Source organism: Rhincodon typus, chromosome 27 (genome assembly GCF_021869965.1).
Source record: "Rhincodon typus isolate 14 chromosome 27, sRhiTyp1.1, whole genome shotgun sequence".
NCBI lineage: Eukaryota > Metazoa > Chordata > Chondrichthyes > Orectolobiformes > Rhincodontidae > Rhincodon > Rhincodon typus.
The window spans coordinates 9,138,802-9,159,704 of record NC_063358.1 but is presented as its reverse complement, the minus strand read 5'-3'; the positions used below and the strand labels follow the sequence as shown (position 1 = coordinate 9,159,704).

General features: G+C 39.6%; 1 protein-coding gene across 1 annotated transcript in view; it reads right to left on the bottom strand.

Annotated features, from left to right (window-relative positions):
* The window catches only part of LOC109924299 (receptor-type tyrosine-protein phosphatase U-like), a 289,829-nt gene that overhangs the window by 66,801 nt on the left and 202,125 nt on the right, over positions 1–20,903 (bottom strand). Inside the window, exons 18-19 of the mRNA XM_048612922.1 lie at positions 9,055–9,129; positions 2,866–2,902 (exon numbers count right to left, since the gene is read on the bottom strand). Of these exons, the coding sequence (XP_048468879.1) occupies positions 2,866–2,902; positions 9,055–9,129 (112 nt within the window). The remainder of the gene's footprint in view (positions 1–2,865; positions 2,903–9,054; positions 9,130–20,903) is intronic.

Below are 20,903 nucleotides of genomic sequence, written 5' to 3'. Positions count from 1 at the left end.
AATTAATTTGTGATTCACATTGCTACCCTTCCTGTGTTCTATTTGTAATTTGCCTGCAATGGGTCAATGAATAGTCCAAATTACACAATGAATTTGAAGTGTGAACTTGTGATCAATGCTGTATTGAAGAACATTGCATCTCAAATTACTTTGGCATAAATCGGGATTTGTGTATATTTCAATCTGCTTCATAAAGGGAGAACTATACATATAGTAAAAGGTTTTCAGTGGAAGTAAGAACATAAGAATTAGGAGTGGGAGTAGAAAATACAGACTCTCGAGTCTGCTCCACCACTTAATACAATCATGGCCAATCTCATTTCAGCCTCAAGTCTACTTTCCTGCCCACTCTGTATAACCACTCGACCCGTTACTAATTTAAAAATCCATCTATGTCCTCCTTAAATTTACTCAATGCCGCAGCATCCAGCGCACAGATTCACAACCCTTTAATTTCCTTTTATCTTTGTTTTAAATCTACTACCCTTTATCCTAAAACTTTGACCTCTTGTCCTAGATTGCCCCACATGGGAAATATCTTTCTACATCTACTTTGTCAATCTCCTTTAGTATCTTATATAGCTTAATAAGATCTCCTTTCATTCTTTTAAATTCCAAAGAATATAGACCTAAATGGCTCATAAAACAAACTCCTCAACTCTGGAATCAATCTAGTGAACCTCCTCTGACTGCCTCCAATGCAACAACAACAAGAAGGGAATCAAATTTGTATACAATACAAGTGCAATCTCACTCATACCTTGTACAGTTACAGCAACACTTCCCCACTTTTATACTCCCTCCTTTCAGCAATAACAGAGAGTTGGAATAACAGATAAGTACTCAAATTAACATGCTGCAACTAGTGGTGTTCTACAGGGATCTGTGTTGGGGACCTCAATTATTCACAATATTCATTAATGACTTGGATAATGGCATAAAAAGTCAAATATCCAAATTTGCTGATGACACAAAATTGGCAGCATTGTAGACAATGTTGACTGCAGCATAAAATTACACAGAATATTGATAGACTAGGTGAATGAAAAATGTATGGCAGATAGATTTTGATATAAGCAAGTGTTAGGTTATCCATTTCAGACCAAAAAAAGTATACATCATTTAGAAGGCACAAAGTTAAATACAATGGATTTCCAGAGTGATTTGGGCATTGGACTCCACTTAGAGTACTGTGAGCAGATCTGGGCATCCTTGAGAAAGATGGTTTGGTCCTGGAGGGAGTTCAGGAGTAAAGTTATTAGATAAATTAGGCCTTTATTCTCTAGAACTTAGAAAATTAAGAGGTAATGTAATCGAGATCTTCAGATATTAACAGTGAAAAATGGGGTAGATAAATTATTTCCACTGGATGGAGTTTCGAGACCCGGGGCATAATCTAAGAATTAAGGCCAGGCCATTCAGGAGAGATGTTAGAAAGCACTTCTCCAAGCAAAGAGTAGTGGAGGTTTGGAACTCTCTTCCTCAAATGGTGGTTGATGTTAATTCAGTTGCTAAATCTGAGATAGACACATTTTTATTATGCAGGTGTATTGTGGGAAATGGGCCCAAAACAAGCACATGGAGTTCAGCCACAGATCAGCCATGATGTTAGAGTAGGTTCGAGGGCTTGAGTGGCCTACCCCGTTCCTATGTTCCTAAATGTCAAAGTGCCATTTTCCTTCCTTATTATCTGCTGTACCTGCGTACTAGCTTTCTATAATTCAAGCATGAGGACATCTAAATCCTTCTGCGCTGAAGTACTCTGAAGTTTCTCTCCATCTAGATAATAAATTACCTCTATTCCTCCCACCAAAATAGATAACGTCACCCTTATCCACACTAAATTTTGGCCCATTCACCTAACCTATCCTTATCTATTTATAACTTTCTTATTTGTTTGTTGCAACTTACTTTCCCACCTATTTTAGTGTTATCTGCAAATTTGGCTATAGTACTTTCTATCCCCACATCCAGGTCATTAATATAGATAGTAAATAGTTTGGGTCTGAGGACTGAACCCTGTGGCATCCCACTAGATACATATTGCCAATTAGAAAAAGGCTGATTAATTCTGACTCTTGCTTTCTGTTGGTCAGTCAATCCTCTACCGAAGCTGATGATATTACCTCTAACTCCATGTGATCTCATCTTATGTATAAACCTTTTGTGTGGCACCTTATCAAATGGTTTCTGGAAGTCCTGATAGATGACATCTGCAGGGATCCCCATTATCCACATTGCTCGTGACGTCTTCAAAAAACTTTAGCAAATTAGTCAAACATGACTTACCCTTCATAAAATCATAATGACTCTGATGGGTTGCATTTTGACTTTCCAAATGTCCTGGTGTTACTTCCTTAATAATGGATTTTAACAACTTCCTAACAACAGATGTTAAACTAACTAGTCTGTAGTTTCCTACTCTTTGATTTTTTGAATAAGAGTGTTATATTCACATTTTACCAATCCAGTGAAGCCTTTCTCATAACCAGGGAATTTTGGAATATCATAACGAATGGATTCACTATCTCTGCTGCCAATTCTTTTAACTAGGCCATCAAGCCCTGCCTTTAATCCCACTAGTTTGTTTATTATTTTTTCCCTGATGATGATGGTTGTTCTAAATTCTGCATTACCTGCATCATATGTAATTATGACCATAACGGGATTCCAATGGAGTTCCAAAGAAGAGTCATAATTAACTCAAAATGTTCACTCTTTCTCTCTCCACAGATGCTGCCAAATCTGCTGAGTTTCTTTAGCACTTTATTTTCATGTCAGATTTCAAGCATCTGCAGAATTTTGTTTTGAATAATTTTACAATGTTAAATTTCTGTCATTCTACACAGAGATATGCAGACTTACCTTGTGTTGCAATGAAGTGTTTTGCTTTAAAATTGGCCTGTAGAAGTCACCAAAAAAACTGTATTAATGAAAATACATTTTGCATATACTTGAGAACGACTGCATGCACAACTACATATAATTCAAACCAAACTGTGTCATTTGCTTCAGAAGTTATGTCAACTTTATTCAGTGTTTACTTATACATACGGTGCCTGTTAATGTGGACATGGTTCATGGGCACTATAATGTGGTTATGCAGGAAAACATTCATTCAATTTCACTCAGAGCTGATGGACTTTTATTTGGACAGTTGCTATCATTTTAATGCGGATGCTCCAATTAACAGGGTTCAATTGCATTTACTTTTGCCCAGTGCCTACACAAAGGCAGCAACATTTCAAATATTCTCCCAATCTCAGTGGCAGAAAACAATCATTAAATAATGACATAAGGAACTCAAAATTAAAACAAAATAAATTCAACAAGAGCTTTTGAAGATATGGAAACATGTTTTAATCAATTCAAGTACTGCATTGAAACTAATCATTAGATTATCATCAGCAATAGGTATTATCTGCAAGAAGTCATGTTTCATTGAAAAGAAGACTGAAAGGCATTGCAGAAAATTGCTGGATGGGAGAGACTCCTGATTTCACCTCCTGTTGATCAGTTTTCACCACTAGGGTGAAATTAGCAGTCTTCTATCTGTTCAGCTGCACTAAATGATGTGATTCCAACCTGTCACCAGCTACTCCACTGTATCATAATTTATGTTTCTCAAATAAACACATCATCTCTATATCACATTTATGTGTTACCCGCATTTATATGTTTCCAAAATTGCCACATCTCAATTACATTGGAGCTTTATTGCAAAGTCACCCTCGGAATCAAAGCAGACTCTCAACTGGATTTCAACATTCACTTAAGGCAATGACAAACTGCTTCACAATAAAATATGCATTAAGCAGTAACATTGCTTCTCATATACAATGCAATATATTCTTCAAGTACACACTGCTCCCTTACCCACTCCACACACATAAATTTGTAAATGCATCCTTCTTTACTAAACTATCACTCACACTATGCAACAATGTATCCCTTTCAAGAAATATACTACTAATCTGCAACAATTGCTCAGAACACACGTGGCTCAGCTGCATTCTAAGTGGCAACATTCTATCAAGTCTAACACACCAACTGGAAGTTCTCATGTAACCTCAAATCAACTGAGCATGCCAGGACATCTCAGACAATGTGTCAGTCAACAGACAGGATAAAAGACGATCATGAATTTGATGATGGATAATATTTAAATCCTGCAACTTTTTGAGTAATGCATAGTTAGAACAAAATGGAACAGCTAGTGAGCATAACAAAGTTGCTACAGTACTGACTTATTCTTGTTTTCATCGATATGCCTTGCTCAATAGTTCAACTAAAAAATCTGTAAAAGGTACAACTATATTTCTGTATAAATTATGTATTTTTACTCTGTGAATCCAATCTTGGATTTGTGAGAACTGAGTTCTGGAATTTAGATGGGTTCCCAACCATTACCTAACTACTTCAAGTGTATACAGCTACCCCAGTGCCCCATCTCACCTGCAACCACGCTTATCACGTTCCAATACATTCTATGTTCATCTGCATTCACAGAGTATGAGCTTCTTGTAGTTGTGCAATTTTATTCAACCAACTGTCATCACCACTTACTGAAGGACTGAAAAATCAGGAAAAGTATCTGGCTGAAGATTTGTCTATCAAGATACTGCTATGTTCAACTGCATTCTTATGTCCCATCCTTTTAATTGAGGCACCGTGATGAAAAACAGATCAAAAGTGTCAAGTTTCAGGTGCATTCCAAAGCACTGAACAGATGAACATATGATTGAGGGGCAGTATCCTTCCTATTACATCAGTGCCAGATGGAGTCAGAGTCCAATATGTCGATTTCTAATGACATGCAAAATTCACTCAAATTCTTTATATAAAAAAGTGCTCCTAAAACTGGCAGGAGAAGAAAATCAACTTGTCCACAAATTTTAAATAAAAGACAAATAATTAAATTTCACCACAAAAACTGATGCACTCTCAACACGATGCATTTTGTGTCATACTCACTTCATTGTTCATCTTTGCCTGCACTCCAGATGAGGAAGGGGTGTAAAAACCAACAAAGACACAAGTATATCAGTGAAGGGAAAGATCCTATCCAGACACATCATAAAAATAAGGAAAATTCTCACATACAATCAATTCTTTTGCATAGCAAATGTGCAAAACTCTTGCACAACCGTTTGGAGGATAAGTCTAATTCAAAAAGTGAATTTCAGTATAACCTTACACTATAAATCACAGTTGTTAGTTACATTATACCCTCTTTATTCTTTGCCACTTTGCTGCTTTGCTGGCACATCACATAAGTAGCCAATTATTAATGCAAGTCTTGCAATGACAAATCGTTTCATCATGGTGAGGAGGCGGTAGACTGAGCAATTATCCCAGTATATCCTAATTTAATCTGATACCTGTTTGTGCACTCTCAACAACTATCATTAAATCGCATTGAAGAACAGGATCCCTGATCAGTTTTCTCCTTACTCTAAAAGCGCTAAGTTCAATTGTGGTATTCCTACTTCTAATCCAGCCTACTCAGACCAAGAACTGAAGGTGAGATACTCCTGTTCTTTGATTCAATTGTTCACTGGGTGAATGTGCTCAGCAAATGGACAAACAATATGTATCATATTTGTTCAGAAGACCAAGAGACACTTGTACGCATTGATTTGCATTTTTTATGCACTAATGTTGAATCAAAATGGTTCGGAATTAATTTGAATAGTGTTTTTATATATAAAGATTCATACTTTATGACTTTATCTCCACTAATTATAATTTTACTTTAACCATGACAAATTGCAAAATGAGAACATTTAAATCTCAACTCAAAGGCTTTTCTTTTCCAAGCTTGTTACTTGGTCTGAGTTCCAGTTATTGTGAATAGTGGAGATTGATAATAATTAAAGTCCTAATAATATTTCAAATTCTGGACTCTCACTTTCAAACCTTTTCTGAATTGACCCAGGAACTCTCCCCTTCCTGACTACACTTAGATGAATAGATGTATTCCAGAATCTGGATGACCTGGCAGTTGGGTTTTAGCTCTGTAAAACAATCTAACTAATTTTACACTAATGTCAAGGCATTATTAAAGTTTCTTGTTTGTTTCTGATAATGCTGAAGTCAAAGTTGATGTAGCCAGAAAATAGATCAGTTCTGAGGAAATGAGCTAAAGTCACTCTATTGGCACACTAGCCAGCCATACTTCCAAAAAAATCGCCTGAAAAAATCTAAATAGAGCCATATGTGCCTTTGTTAAAAAAAAAATTCTGAACAAATTTGGACTGGCAAAATGATTGAGATAGTTCCTTTACAAAAGGACACCACAGGCAGCAGATAGAAAACGCATTCCAAACATTTGAGTCTTCCAGGTTTCATGAGCTGCAGGTTCTGAGACTAGGAAATTTGCAATACATTTGAATAATGTATGTGTTGGGATTTGTATGGCTGGGGGGAAAGAGACAAATATTTGTGTTTGACAATCAGCAATCAAAAGGGCTCCTAGAATCTAGTTGTGGTTACTTCCAACTTCTGTCACTGCACAGGGAGGTTCCTATTTTACTCCCCTTTAGCTTGGTGATGGTTTGCACCTGAATGCCTGATATCATTTTGGAAGGATTTTGCAATCTGGCAAGGGACTAACAGTTCCAAATCTAAAATCTGAACTCAATTCAAATGTGTGTCAATAACCATGCCTTGAAACATGCAATATGAAGGAATCAACTGACTTTCAGCCTTAGTTTACATATTGGTCATGAGTTAATCTGACATTTGAGTTACTGCAATCACTGACATACATAAATATTCGCACACAAAAAAGTATTATTACTAGGAGCAAATATTTGGCCCTCTGCTAAACATATTTCAAGTTATTGCCTGAAAATACTGTAATCTCAACTAAAGTTTGGCCATTTGTGAATTAAGAATGCCAAAAAATTTACTTAATAAATTTGTGTTTGTACCTAATAGTTTTGCAGATTATAACGTAGACATGTTCATGAAACTGATTAAGGAATTTGAATTTGATGATGAAATGTCAACACAAAAATGATTGTGGAGACAGGGAAAGGGGACCTCTGTCATTGTACACCTTCAAGGGACTGGATGTCATGGTCAGTCAGAATTTTTTTTTCATTTCTAGCACTAGCCTACACAGTTATTAATCTTTCTTTTCTCCACCAACCCCTTCCAACAAGCCTTACAGTCTCTGGACTGCAGGATTCTGAGAAGATGAGTCATCACCACTTCCTCCAGGGCAATTAGGGATGAGTAATAAATGCTGATTCAGCCAGCAATGCCCACCTCCCAAGAATCCATAATAAAAAAAAACTATAATGGTTTTGAGATTAGATAATTCAACTGGCTTAATCCAGAGTGATTTCAGAACATAAAGCTAATCCTGGTTTTGGCACAATTCACCTAACAATGACAATTATATTCAGAGTGGCTCAAAGGGTGGCTGGTGGGGGAAACAAACAATAGAATTGTTTAAGGTTTTCGCAGTATGTTTTGGGCATTATGGTACAATGTTGGGAGGAGTAGAGAGAATATTACTTTGTAGTGAACATGCACCATCTTATCAAGAATTGTTTGCTGTTGATGCAAGGTGTAATAATGCAAAATGTTCTCCCTGGAACTGAGATCCCTAATCTTCAAAATCATAAGAATTCAAATACAAAAATGAATTGTATACAATCTTCTATTCTTGTAATGAATAATATTTAAATTTGACACAAATACAAAGAATGTTGGAGAAACTCAGCATTCTGGAAGAAGTCATACTGGACTCAAAATGTTTGCTCTGTTTTTCTCTCCACAGAAGCTGCCAGATTTGTTTGTTTCTATGGTATTCTCTGTGTTTATTTCAGATTTTCACCATCTGCAGTACTTTGCTTTTATTTGAATGTTTAAATTTGAAATTATTTTATGAGCTTATCACTTTTTTGGGTTAACCAAGCTTAGTTGAGTTTTCAAAATTAAACTATACCCTGTAAACCAATAACATATCTACAATAGCCAAGGAAAGATAAAGTCTAGTTAGGTTGAAAGCCAAATATTTTGTTGTTGATTTCTGACAAATCTTATTGGATCACTCAGGATCTTTAATGATTAGGTTACATTGTGAAGGTTTAGGTTTTTAGATTACTGAAGAGTTGACTAACAAAGTTAGTTAGATCGTAGTTGACACAGGCAAAGCAGTGTCAGCCAGGAACCCTACTGGTTATCAGAATAATTCAATAATAATTATCATCTTCATTATTGAACTTTGGCCTGCCTCACTCTAGCATCACTCATTGGTGCCACGATATTTATGAATATTTGTTGTATATTTTCATCATATCAAGAATGCCAATGTCCACAAAATCTCTTTATCCAATCTTGAAACTATTAATCCTATTCTCCACAGGTTATTTTAGAAATCTCAGTTCCATTTTCAGAAAGCCCATTCCATACTTGAACTTCTTTCCCCAAAAATGCAGTGGATGTTGGACCAATTAGAATTATTAAGACAAACATGGATAGACATGTTGTTAGGTGAGGATTTCTGTGTTATGCCAATTTTGGCCTTGAACATATCCCTGATTTTTAGCACATACAATTGGCAACATCAAATTAAGCTCCAGAACTTTAGCCGTAAGCCTCTATCTCTCTGTCTCCTCCTTCAACTTGCTTTTTGGCCTCTTTGACCAAACTTTAGATCGCTTGTCCTAATACCTTGGTGTCAGAATTTGTCTGATAACGTCTTGGTGAAGTGCTTTGTGATATTTTATGACATTAAAGGCATTATATATATGCAAGTTATTTTTGTTGTCAGTGTATCCAGGAATTCAGAGCAAAGATGGCATACAGAGACAGTGTGGATTCGGGATGATCTAACTGAATGGCAGAACAGGCTTTATTCCTGCTCCAAATATCCTGTCAACTATAACTACCTATATGCTTGCATGAGTTGTCAGCAATCAAACGTGTAAATGATATTGGTTTTTACTTTCTTCAGAATAAGTTGCCATTGTAACTACACAATGTTAAAGAACTATTCTTGCTGATCACCTTCCATCATACAGTAAATAAGGTACATACCTTAAACTTCATTGCACACAGAAGGTTATACCGCATTTCAGACCCGTTTATGTTCAATCTTCTATATTCCTTTCTCTGTAAATCGGCCAAGCAACGACAACTTGAGATTAGTTGGAACAATCTACTCATGTACCATTTCCCTGTATATACAGTTTATAGCTCGGAACACATTAATTTGACAATTAACGAATAAAATACAACAATTTGGAGACTTCGTATTTCAACAATTTAACATCAGTGAATGTCAATCATTAAAGTTTTGATAAAGTGAGTATTATAGTTTTTGGTTTGACCAGGTTATCTTCTTGGTATAGAAATTTCCATTTATAGAAGTCAGGAAGAGAATTTCCACCAAGTATACTAAAGATATTCCTTACAAAGGAGGTTATGATTTAGTTTTAGAGATCACTCAGAACAGAGCTTTCCTCTGATTGGAAATCTGAAAACCACCAATTAAGGATGCCCAAAAATACTGGCCTCATTAGCAACATCCACATTCCACGATTGAACAGGTAGATTATTCGTAAGTTTTCTTTATATAAATGAGTAAAATTGCGTGGATGGTGGTGGTGTTAGGAACAGCTCTCTTGACATCGAAAGACAACAGCACAGTTTATTTTTAATTGATAGATTAAGAATAGGTAAGCATCAAAGCTAAACAGCATGTATATTGTTGGTTTCATATACATTAAACTTACAAACTGTGATGTATTTTCTATGATTTAGCCAAAACTGGAGGTTCCCCATCCAGTGACTCACCATGTACGTAGTGGTAATTCATGTTATATCAGGACACATCGATAACTAGAACCAGGAATCATTGGCTGGAATTACCTTTATCTATATGATAGGACCATAAGAATAGTGATCCATCAAATATAAAATGGGCATTGATAGGAGTGTGAGACAACAAGGTGCAGGGCTGGATGAACACAGCAGGCCAAGCAGCATCATAGGAGCAGAAAGGCCGACGTTTCGGGCCTAGACCCTTCATCAGAAAAGGGGGAGGGCTCGGGGACCGCTTTGCAGAACACCTACGCTCGGTTCGCAATAAACAACTGCACCTCCCAGTCGCGAACCATTTCAACTCCCCCTCCCATTCCTCAGACGACATGTCCATCCTGGGCCTCCTGCAGTACCACAACGATGCCACCCGAAGGTTGCAGGAACAGCAACTCATATTCTGCTTGGGAACCCTGCAGCCCAATGGTATCAATGTGGATTTCACAAGGTTCAAAATCTCCCCGCCCCCTACCGCATCCCAAAACCAGTCCAGCTCGTCCCCGCCTCGCTAACCTGTTCTTCCTCCCACCTATCCCCTCCTCCCACCTCAAGCCGCACCCCCATCTCCTACCGACTAACCTCATCCTGCCCCCTTGACCTGTCCGTCCTCCCTGGGCTGACCTATCCCCTCCCTAACTCCCCACCTACACTCACCTTTACTGGCCCCATCCCCGCCTCTTCAACCTGTTTGTTTCCTCTCCACCTATCCTCTCCTCTATCCCTCTTCTATCCGCCTCCCACTCTCTCCCTATTTATTTCAGAACCCCCTTCCCCTCCCCCTTTTCTGATGAAGGGTCTAGGCCCGAAACGTCAGCCTTTCTGCTCCTATGATGCTGCTTGGCCTGCTGTGTTCATCCAGCCCTGCACTTTGTTGTCTTGGATTCTCCAGCATCTGCAGATCCTACTATCATTGATAGGAGTGTACTTGATAAATCAAGCTAAAAGAATATTAAATGCTAAAAATGTGAAAATAGTCCTGTCGTACAGTGAAAATATATCTCAAAATTCTTCAGTTTTGTACTTTTTATTTTATCAGCAGAGTTGTATTTTTTCTTATTCATTCATTGGCGAAGCCAATGTTTACTGCCCCCGTCCTTATTGCTCTCAAGAGGGTAGTGGTGGGGTATCTTCTTGAATTCAACAGAAAAGTTGGCTAGGCTATTTCAGATGGTAGTTAAAGGTCAACTACATTAATATGGGTCTGGGTTTTATATATAGGCCAAGCCCATCAAATGAGGGCAGATTTCCTTCCTTAAAGAATATAACAGAATCAGTTAATGTCAATCTAATAATTTCATGGTTTCCATTAGAGTTGCTAACTTTTTATTCCCAACCTATTTATTGAATGGAATTTAAATTCCTCAGTTGCCATGGTAGGATTTAGACTTATGTTTCTTGTGTCATGAATCTAGGCCCCCAGATTACTTATGTAGTAACATAACAACATTCTACTGTTTTCTCTACTTGCATCACTGGTCTCCTGAGTAGCTTGATCTGAAACAAATGGTTAGTGTTGGTTGGGAATGAATTGACTCAACCATTAATAACTATTGCAGGTTTGGCTTTGGTGAGCTTAATGTTCCACAAAGTGATCATTTAACTTTAAGTTCTCAGGTTTAAACTGGCTGAAACAAAAAAAAATCACACATTTACACATCAGCATTAGTATGTGCTATTGACTAAAAGCAGCTCCCACCTTTAAAATGCACATTGGGATCCAGCAATCAAAAATATAAAATATCCCAATTTTGTTTTCAGAAAAGTAAACAGGAAAATCAAAAACAAAAAGGTTAATTATAGTTTGAAGCAGGACAGGTCAAATAAAGAAAGATTTGCATTTATTTGACACCTTTCATGACCTCAGGTCACCAGAGCACTTGAGAGACGAGTGTATTTGAGGTGCAATTATTTTTATTCACTCTGGGGACAAGGGTGTCATTGGCTGAACCAGCATTTATTACCCATTCCTAATTGCCCAGAGGGCAGTTAAGAGTCAACCAAGTCGACAAAGTAGGGATGGCAGTTTCCTTCCCTAAAGGACATTAGTGAACCAGATGGGTTTTTCTGACAATCGACAATGGATTCACGGTCATTGTTAGACACTTAATTCCAAATTTTTAATGAATTCACCATCCACCATCTGCCGTGGTGGGATTCAAACCCAGATCCCCAAAACATTAGCGGAGTTTCTGGATTAATAATCTGGCGATAATACTTCTCAGTCATTGCCTTCCCAAAGTTACTGTTGTAATGTGGCAATAAGAAATAGGAGTGAAAAACAGGTAAAAATGGAAATTAGGGCAAATGGAATTAATTTTATTTTTAATATTTTGAAAATTTAAATGTCGTTTTAAGCAATTAATTTGATATATATAGGATCAATATAATATCAATAGCTTACTTTATTTGATTGCTGTAATAATATGTCTACTGATATTGAAATAATTACTATAATTCGGGTGTTTAATCTCACTTGATTTTGTGAACTGGAAAGCAAATTATCACCATAGAGAGACAGTCCAGACGGCCATAATTGCTTACGAGGGTGAAACTAATTTAGCCCTGATTTTCCGATAGGAGCACATTCTCCCCAAGTTTGCATGGGTTTCCTCTGGGTGCTCTGGTTTCCTCCCACAGTCCAAAGGTGTGCAGGGCAGGTGGATTGGCCATGCTAAATTGCCCATAGTGTCCAGGGATGTTTAGATTAGGTGGGTTAGACATGGGAAATGCAGGGATAGGGGGATGGGTCTGGGTGGGATGCTCTTTGGAGGGCCAGTGTGGACTTGTTGGGCTGAATGGCCTGTTTCCACACTGAAAGGAATCATGATTCTATGATTCTATGATTCTATGAACATTGCAGGAGCACAAATAGAAATTGTGCTTCAGGACATGTGTAAGTCCCAACACAGCTGACTTCCTGGGAATTGTTCTGGAAGTTGAAACTTTCTATGATCAATTTCTTGGCATTTCACCTGACTAGAAATTGGGAGTGGAATTTTCCCAGTATCTGAATGATATAGGCAGTGGCAACAACTTGGAGGAAATATGGTGAGAATGAAAAAATAAGATTCTCAACACTAAGAAAACAAAGTCCCCTTAAGGTTTCAACAGCTATATGGGAATCTTGCTAGTAAATTAGAGGGCCCTAACTGCATGCACTAACATCTGATTATTAGCTAATCTCAATGCATTTTTATGCAGATTGTTATCCCCCTAAAAAATGGTGAGGAACTAGACAGTACCAATTCCTAACTTGAAAGTTAGAGCGCTTAACTGGCAGATTCAACTTGTCAGCATCTTCTCTGGGACTGCAGAGTGACCAGCATTTCTAACAACTCAGGCCACATATGGAAGCTGGCATTGTCAGAGCACCAGCCTAACCAATTCATCATGGCTCACATCAGACTCATTTGGAATACTGTACAGCACTTCAATACTCCACTTTGGAACTGACCAACAGATATGTTGCAATACTGCTGCCACCATGGTAGATGGTGGAATTTGAATTCAATAAAAATCTAAAATTAAAAGTCTAATCATGACCATGAAACTATTGTCAATAGTCATAAAAAGCCATTTGGTTTACTTATATTCCTTAGAGAAGGAAACTGACATAGTCACCTGGTCTGCCTATATGTGACTACAGACTCACAGCCATGTGGGCTGCATGGTGGCTCAGTGGTTAGCACTGCTACCTCACAGCGCCAGGGACCCGGGTTGATTCCAGCCTTAAATGACTCTCTGAATGGAGTTTGCATGTTCTCCTTATCTCTGTGTGGGCTTCCTCCGGGTACTCTGGTTTCCTCCCACAGTCCAAAGATATGCAGGTTAGATGGATTGGCCATGGGAAATGCAGAATTACAGAGATAGTATAGGGTAGAAGGTATGGATCTGGGTGGGATGCTCTTTGGAGCGTCAGTGTGGACTCAAGGGGCAGAATGGCCTACTTCCACATTGTAGTAATTCTATGTAGTTGGTTCTCAACTGCCCTTTGAAATGGACAAGCAAGCCATTGGGTTGTGTCAATCACTTAAAGTGAGAAAACAAATGAAACTGGATAGACCACAGCCATCAATTAAGGCACCCAGAAATGACAACAATAAACACAGCACTATCGACCCTGCAAAGTCCTCCTTACTAACAACTGGGGACTAGTACCTCCTACTGATTACCATTTACTACCCCTATTGGCTGATGAATCAGTACTCCTCCATGTTGAACGTCACTGGGAGGAAGCACTGAAGGTGGCAAGATATGTAATATACTCTGGATAGGGTACATTCAATTTCCATCAGCAAGAGTGGCTTGGCAACACCACTGTTGACCAGATTGGTTGATAAGAGTGATCAACGCATTGTTTTCATGGGCACAAAGTTCCCATCTTCACATTGAGAATACCCTTCATTGCATTTGTGGCACTATCAACATGCTAAATGGAAAACACTTTGAACAGATCTAGCTATACAAGACTGGGCATCCATTAGCTGCTGTGGGCCACCAGCAACAGCCAAATTGTACTCTGACTCAATCTGTAACCCATGGAACAGCTTATACCCTTCTCTACCATAACCATTAAGGCAAGGGATCAAACCTGGTTCAATTTACAATGCAGGAGGGCATACTGAGAGCAGCATCAGGGATACCTAAAAATGAGGTGTCAATTTGGTGAAGGTACAAAACAAAACTACTACAAACAGCTTAAGCAGCAAGTGACAGACAGAGCTAAGTGCACCAACCACCAGTGATCACATCTAGTGCTGCAACATCTAGTCTTGAAAAGTGGTGGGCAATTAGATAACTCATTGGAGGATGAGGCTCTACAAACATCCACATTCTCAATAATGGGGGACCTCAGAACTTTGGTGCAAAATCAAGCTGAAGCATTTGCAACAATCTTTAACCAGAAGTGTTGAATAGATGATTCAACGCGGTCTACTCCAGAGGTCCCCAGCTTGACAGCCAACTCAATTTAGTCTTTATGACATCATGAAATGGTTGGAAGCACTGGATACTGCAAAGGCTATGTGCCTTGATAGTAGTGGTGGAATAGTACTGAAGGCTTGTACTCCAGAAATGTGCCTCTGGCCAGACAGTTCCAATATAGTTACAACACTAGCATCTACCCATGTGGAAAATTGTACAGCTGTGTTCTGTACATAAAAATCAGGACAATTCCAACCCAGCCAATTACTGCCCTGTAAGTCTACTGTCAATCATCAGTTAAATGATGGAATGTGTCATCAACAGTGCTATCAAGCAGCACTTTCTTAGCAATAACCTAATCACTGATGCTCATTTTGAGTTCCACCAGGGCCACTCAGCTCCTGACCTCCTTACCACCATGATTCGAACATGGGCAAAAGAGCTGGGTTCCAGAGGTGAGGTGAGAGTGACCGCCCATGGCATCAAGGCCACATTTGACCAAGTGGAGCATCAAGGAGCCTAAATGAAACTTGAGTTAATGAAATCAGAGGAAAACTGTCCACTGCTTGGAATCATACCTAGCGCAAAGCAAGATTCTCGTGGTTAGAATAATAGAATCAGACAGAGGAGGCCCAATGGCCCATTGAGTCTGCTCTGAAAAAAACTATTCTAAATCTGCGCGAGTCCTATTTTCCAGCATTTGGCTCATTGCCTTGAATGCTATGACATTTCAAGTTCTCATCCAAGTACTTTATAAAGGTTGTGCGGTTTCCTGCCTCAACTATTCTCTCAGGCAGTGCATTTCAGATTCTCAGCATCATCTGGGAGAAAATAATTTTCCTCAAATCCCCTCTAAACCACCTGCCTTTCTCATTAAAGTTATACCCCTTGTTACTGACCCTTCAACTGTGGGGAACAGCTGCATTCAATCCACCCTGTTTATGTCACTCATATTCTTATACACCTCAATCAGTTCCCCCCTCAGACTTCTCTGCTCTAAAGAAAACAACCTGAGCTTATCCAGCTTCTCTTCATAGCTATGGGGTTGTTGGTGGTCAGTCACCTCAGTTCCACAACATCTCCACCCAGTTCCTCTAGGTAGTGTCCATGGCCCAAACATCTTCAGCTACTTTATCAATGACCTTCATGGTATCTTAAGGTCAGAAGTGGAGGTGTTCACTGATGATCGCACAATGTTCAGCACCATGCTTTAAATTTATTCATTCATGGGATGTGGGCATTGCTGGCTAGGCCAGCATTTATTGCCCATCCCTAATTACCCAGAGGGCAGTTCAGAGTCAAGAACATTTCTGTGGGTCTGGAGTCACATGTAGGTTGGACCAGGTAAGGATGGCAGTTTCCTTCCCTAAAGGGCATCAGTGAACCAAAGAGTTTTTCTCACAATCAGCAATGGTTTCATGGCCATTGTTAGACTCTTACTACCAGATTTTTATTGAATTCAAATTCCACCATCTGCTATGGCAGGATTCAAACCTGGGTCCCCAGAACATTACCTGGGTCTCTGGATTAATAGTCCAGTAATAGTGCCTCGAGGCTGTTAGCCTCTCCAACACCATTTGTGACTCCCCAGATACTGAAGCAGTCCATAGCTAAATGCAGCAGGACCTGGACAACATCCAGTTTGGGTGATACATTAACACTCATACAACACAAGTCCCACAAAATGGCAATCTCTCACAAGACATAATTTAATCATCGCTACATGACATTCAATAGCATCACCATCACTAAATCCCCAACTATCAATATCTTGGTGGTTCCCAATGACCAGACTCTGAACTGGACTAACCATTCACATACTGAGATTACAAGAGCAGGTCTGAGGCTATGCAGTGAGCAACTCATTTCCTGACTCCCCAAAGCATGCCCACCATCTACAAGGCATAAGTCAAAAGTGTGATAGAATGCTTTCACTTGACTAGTTGAATCCAGCTCTAAAAACACTCAAGAAGCTTGACACCATCCAGGACAAAGCAGCCTGTTTGAATGACTACACCAACAAACATACACTCTCTCCACCACTGACACTGAGTAGCAGCAGTGTGTCCTATCTGCAAGATGTAATGCACAAGTTTTCCAAGACTGTTAGGGTAGCAAACTCATGATCAGTACCATCCAGAAGGACAAGGGCAGCTGATATATAGGAACACCACCACCTGTAAGTTCCCTTTCAAGCCACTCACCATCCTGACTTGGAATATATTGCCGTTCCTTCAATGTCATTGGGTCAAAATCCTGGAATTCCTTAATAGTATTGTGGGTGTACCAACATTAATTGGACTGCAACAATTCAAGAAAGTAGCTCATTGTCACCTTCTCGAGGGCAGGTAGGGATTGACAATAAATGCTGGACCAGCCAGGAACACCTCAACCAATGAATGAATAAGAATATAATGCCAAACATGGTTCCACTTCATAGAAAGATGATTTTCAACATGGAATCCTAAGCAATAAAGTCACTTTTTTTTCCTGTAAGTTAACTAGTGTTCTTAAATTAGAACTTCCTCTCTTTACTTAACTGCATAACTCAAAATTTTTGGGTTCATCATAAATGGTGCAAACTTTCTTGCCTATAGAGATGGCTTCTGAGGTACTGGGAAAGGAAATTCAGATGTTATACATTTGGATGGCTCCCTGATGCTGCTCTCCCCTCTGGGCAGATGTGGCTGTCAATGGAACTGACAACGTTTTGCGCAGAGGGATGTGAAGTCGATTCAGACACCACTTATGGGCTGTTTTCAGAACTTGTCAGAATTTTTTGACATCAGACTGACCACATCCTGAGTCCAGGACTTGGAGGTTACTTGGAGACAATGGTCCAAAGAGGCATGGGTAGAAAGGCAACATTCACAGCCACAATCATCCTGTAGAGGGGCACTACTTCCACAATTGTGGCTACAAAATCTGTAAGCCTTCTTTATTTTTAAGTTCTCTGCAGGCACTGGGGAGAATGTTGTTGAGACATTCCGGTTGTAATTCTCTTTCTAACTAGCAACAGCCACAGGGCAAATGTCTCATGCTATGTGCCCTTCAATTGGGCCGCTTATGTTGCTGTTTCAAGTGATGTTCTAAATTGGGAACAAACATTTCACAATTGCCTGGTAAATGTGGAAGCAGTCTCTTAATTGGCCGATTCCAGTTGTGTATTGTTAGGCATTGGTAGGGTTGAGACTTGGAATTGGTCCTGACATTGGAATTCCGTCAATGCTCACTGAAATATTCAGTCCCCTGGCTTTGTTGGGCTTCTATTATGCTAACAATTTTTTCCTCTCCTCTGAAGAATCAGGCAGAATCTTCCATTTCTGTCAGGTGTTTGTCAGAGGCTCAGCTCACTTTAGAAGCCAGCTGTAAGCTAGCTGGGTCAGTGTCATGTACTATGCACATGTAAATAATGGGTGACTTGGTGACGGGATACCAGTCTTTGTGGAGTTATTTCAGTGGCGATGAGAGAAAAACACGCCCCTGGAGACATTCGTTCATAACAGTCGACTTTGAATTTGGGTAAACATTTCTGGCATCATTCTGCTTCGGGAGGCTTGACTCGTTTGACCCTGCTGTCGAAGACTGAGCCTTGTGTGTGGAAAGAATGCATTATTTTTTCTGGGCAAATGATATGAAAAGCAATGCGTAATTATACTGACAGCATGTGGACATGCAACTTGTTTGGTTATTAGGAGCCCTACTTTCCCTGAGGCACCAAAAACTAAAACTTTTCAAGAGTTGACAGATTTAGCTAAGGAATATTACTACCCCAAACCTCCTCGAATTCTGAGATGCTGTCAGTTTTACTCAAAAGTTCGAAAACCAGTAGAATCCATATAGAACAAAAACAAAGTTGCTGGAAAGCTCAGCAGGTCTGGCAGCATCTGTGAAGGAGAAAACAGAGTTAATGTTTCGGGTCTGGTGACCCTTCCTCAGAACTGAGAATGGGTCACTGGACCTGAAACATTAACTCTGTTTTCTCCTTCACAGATGATACCAGACCTGCAAAGCTTTTCCAGCAACTTTGTTTTTGTTCCTGATTTACAGCATCCGCAGTTTTGTTGGTTTTTATTTGGAATCCAAATAAAGATTTTTGACGAGGTTAAGACAACTGGCAGAGGAATGTGATTTTGGTTTAACCCTAAGTGAGATGCTGGAGACTGGTTATTATGTAGGATTAATGATGTGACCATGCAGAAGTGCCTAATAGCTGAAACTCAACTGGACTTCAAACAAGCACTTCAACTGGCTTTGTCATTTGAAAATGTGGCAAGTGGAGCTTATGAGTTATAGGGTATTCCAATGGAAGTGGACACTCTTGTCAGGTCAACTGAGCTTGGGGAACGCCACTTGATTGTAAGCAATTGCATAGCCTCACACAGGACATATCCTGAACAGAGGGACTTGAGGTCAGCCCACAGCAAAACCCCAAAACAAAACTCGGCCAAATAATTAACATTCTCTTGAGGATCATGGCCAGCAGACCATTGTAGTTGCTGCCGGTATACCAGCTCGATACAGCAAAAGAGTCCCGCTAGGTCCAAGTTGAGTAAGAGAACTCATAGGCTCATATCCAGGAGAGTACACACCCTGGAAAGTCCACTTACAACAGATTTGGCACAGTTAAATCGCTTAGCAACATCCAAATCAGAATGAATCAAAATAAACACCTTGCTAAATGGTGACCTGGTTCCAACGAAGGTCAATACCAGTAAAGCTGTACCAGTGATTGCCAAACCAGTCTTTACCAAAATTTGCTCTGGACTTCAATCCTTACATTTGCTAAGACCTCAGCCAGTCTGAGAACCTATACAGAGGAACCCCTACAGATTAACGGTACAACTTCGGTTCCGGTCTCTTAGGAAAAGCAGCTGGTTCGGTTACCACTAATTGTAGTAAAAGGCTTAGGCTGAAGTTTGACGGGGTGAAATTGGTTGGGAAAGATTCAACTTGATCGGCTGAATATTCTTCAATTAGAAATTGGCTGCCTGAGTGAAGTTCTATTTAATTACCCAGAAGGTTTGCAGGGAGGTTTACGGACTATAAAAGGTGCCAAAGCTACTTTACATGTGGACCAATAATCAAACCATGATTTTGCAAAGCCTGGCAGAGCCATTTGCCTTATGGGCAAAAGTAGAGGCAGAAATGAGGAGGCTGGAAAGCGAAGGAATCATCAAATCAATCTAATTAGTGGAATGGGCAGCAACGGTCGTACCAATTGTGAAGCCTGATGAGTTGGTTTGCCTTTGTGGTGAACTCAGACAAATGGTAAACTACTTTTCACAGCTGGATGGACACTCAATCCCTTGTATAGAGAACTTATTTGCAAGACTGGTGGTGGGCATGCCATTCACAAAACTGGACATGAGCCAAACGTACCTGTAATTGCAATTAGATAAGGATTCCCAGAAGTATGCTACAATTAATACCCATAAGGGTTTGTACCAATATATGAGACAGCCTTTTGGGATATCATCAGCCTGTGCCATTTTCCAACGGACAATAGAGAACATTTTACAAGGTCTGCTCCAGGCCGTCATTATTCTGGATGATATGCTAATAACCAGGAAGACCAATAAAGAGCATTTAGAGAACTTGGACATAGTGCTTTAATGTTTCTCCAAGGTGGGGGTATACCTTAGGAGGGAAAAGTGTGTGTTCCAGGCACCCCAGGTGACCTACATCAGCTACGGATTCGAAAAGACCAAGTTACATGAGTTGGAAGAAAAAGTGAGGATGATCAAAGATACCCTAGCTCCTACGTCTGTGCTGGAGCTTAGGCCTTTCCTTAGGTTGGTAAATTGTTATAGAAAATTCATATGTAACCAGGCCTCCATTCTGGCACTGTTACATTTGGCATTGAAGAAGGGTCAGCTTTGGAAAAGGTCTCGTAGCCAAGATGTAGCCTTTAGGGAAGTGAAGAAGCAGCAATCGTCGTCTAAGGTGTTGGTGCACAATGATCCAAAGCAAAATGCCATGTCTCCCTGTATGGTATTGGAGCAGTGTTGGCTCACTGGTGGCCCGGGCTTCCTGGGCTTTGGCTGATGCTAAACAAAGATACAACCAGATAGAGAAGGAAGATTTGGCAGTCATCTTAGGTGTGAGAAAGTTCCACCGATACCTTTACAGATCTGAATTTG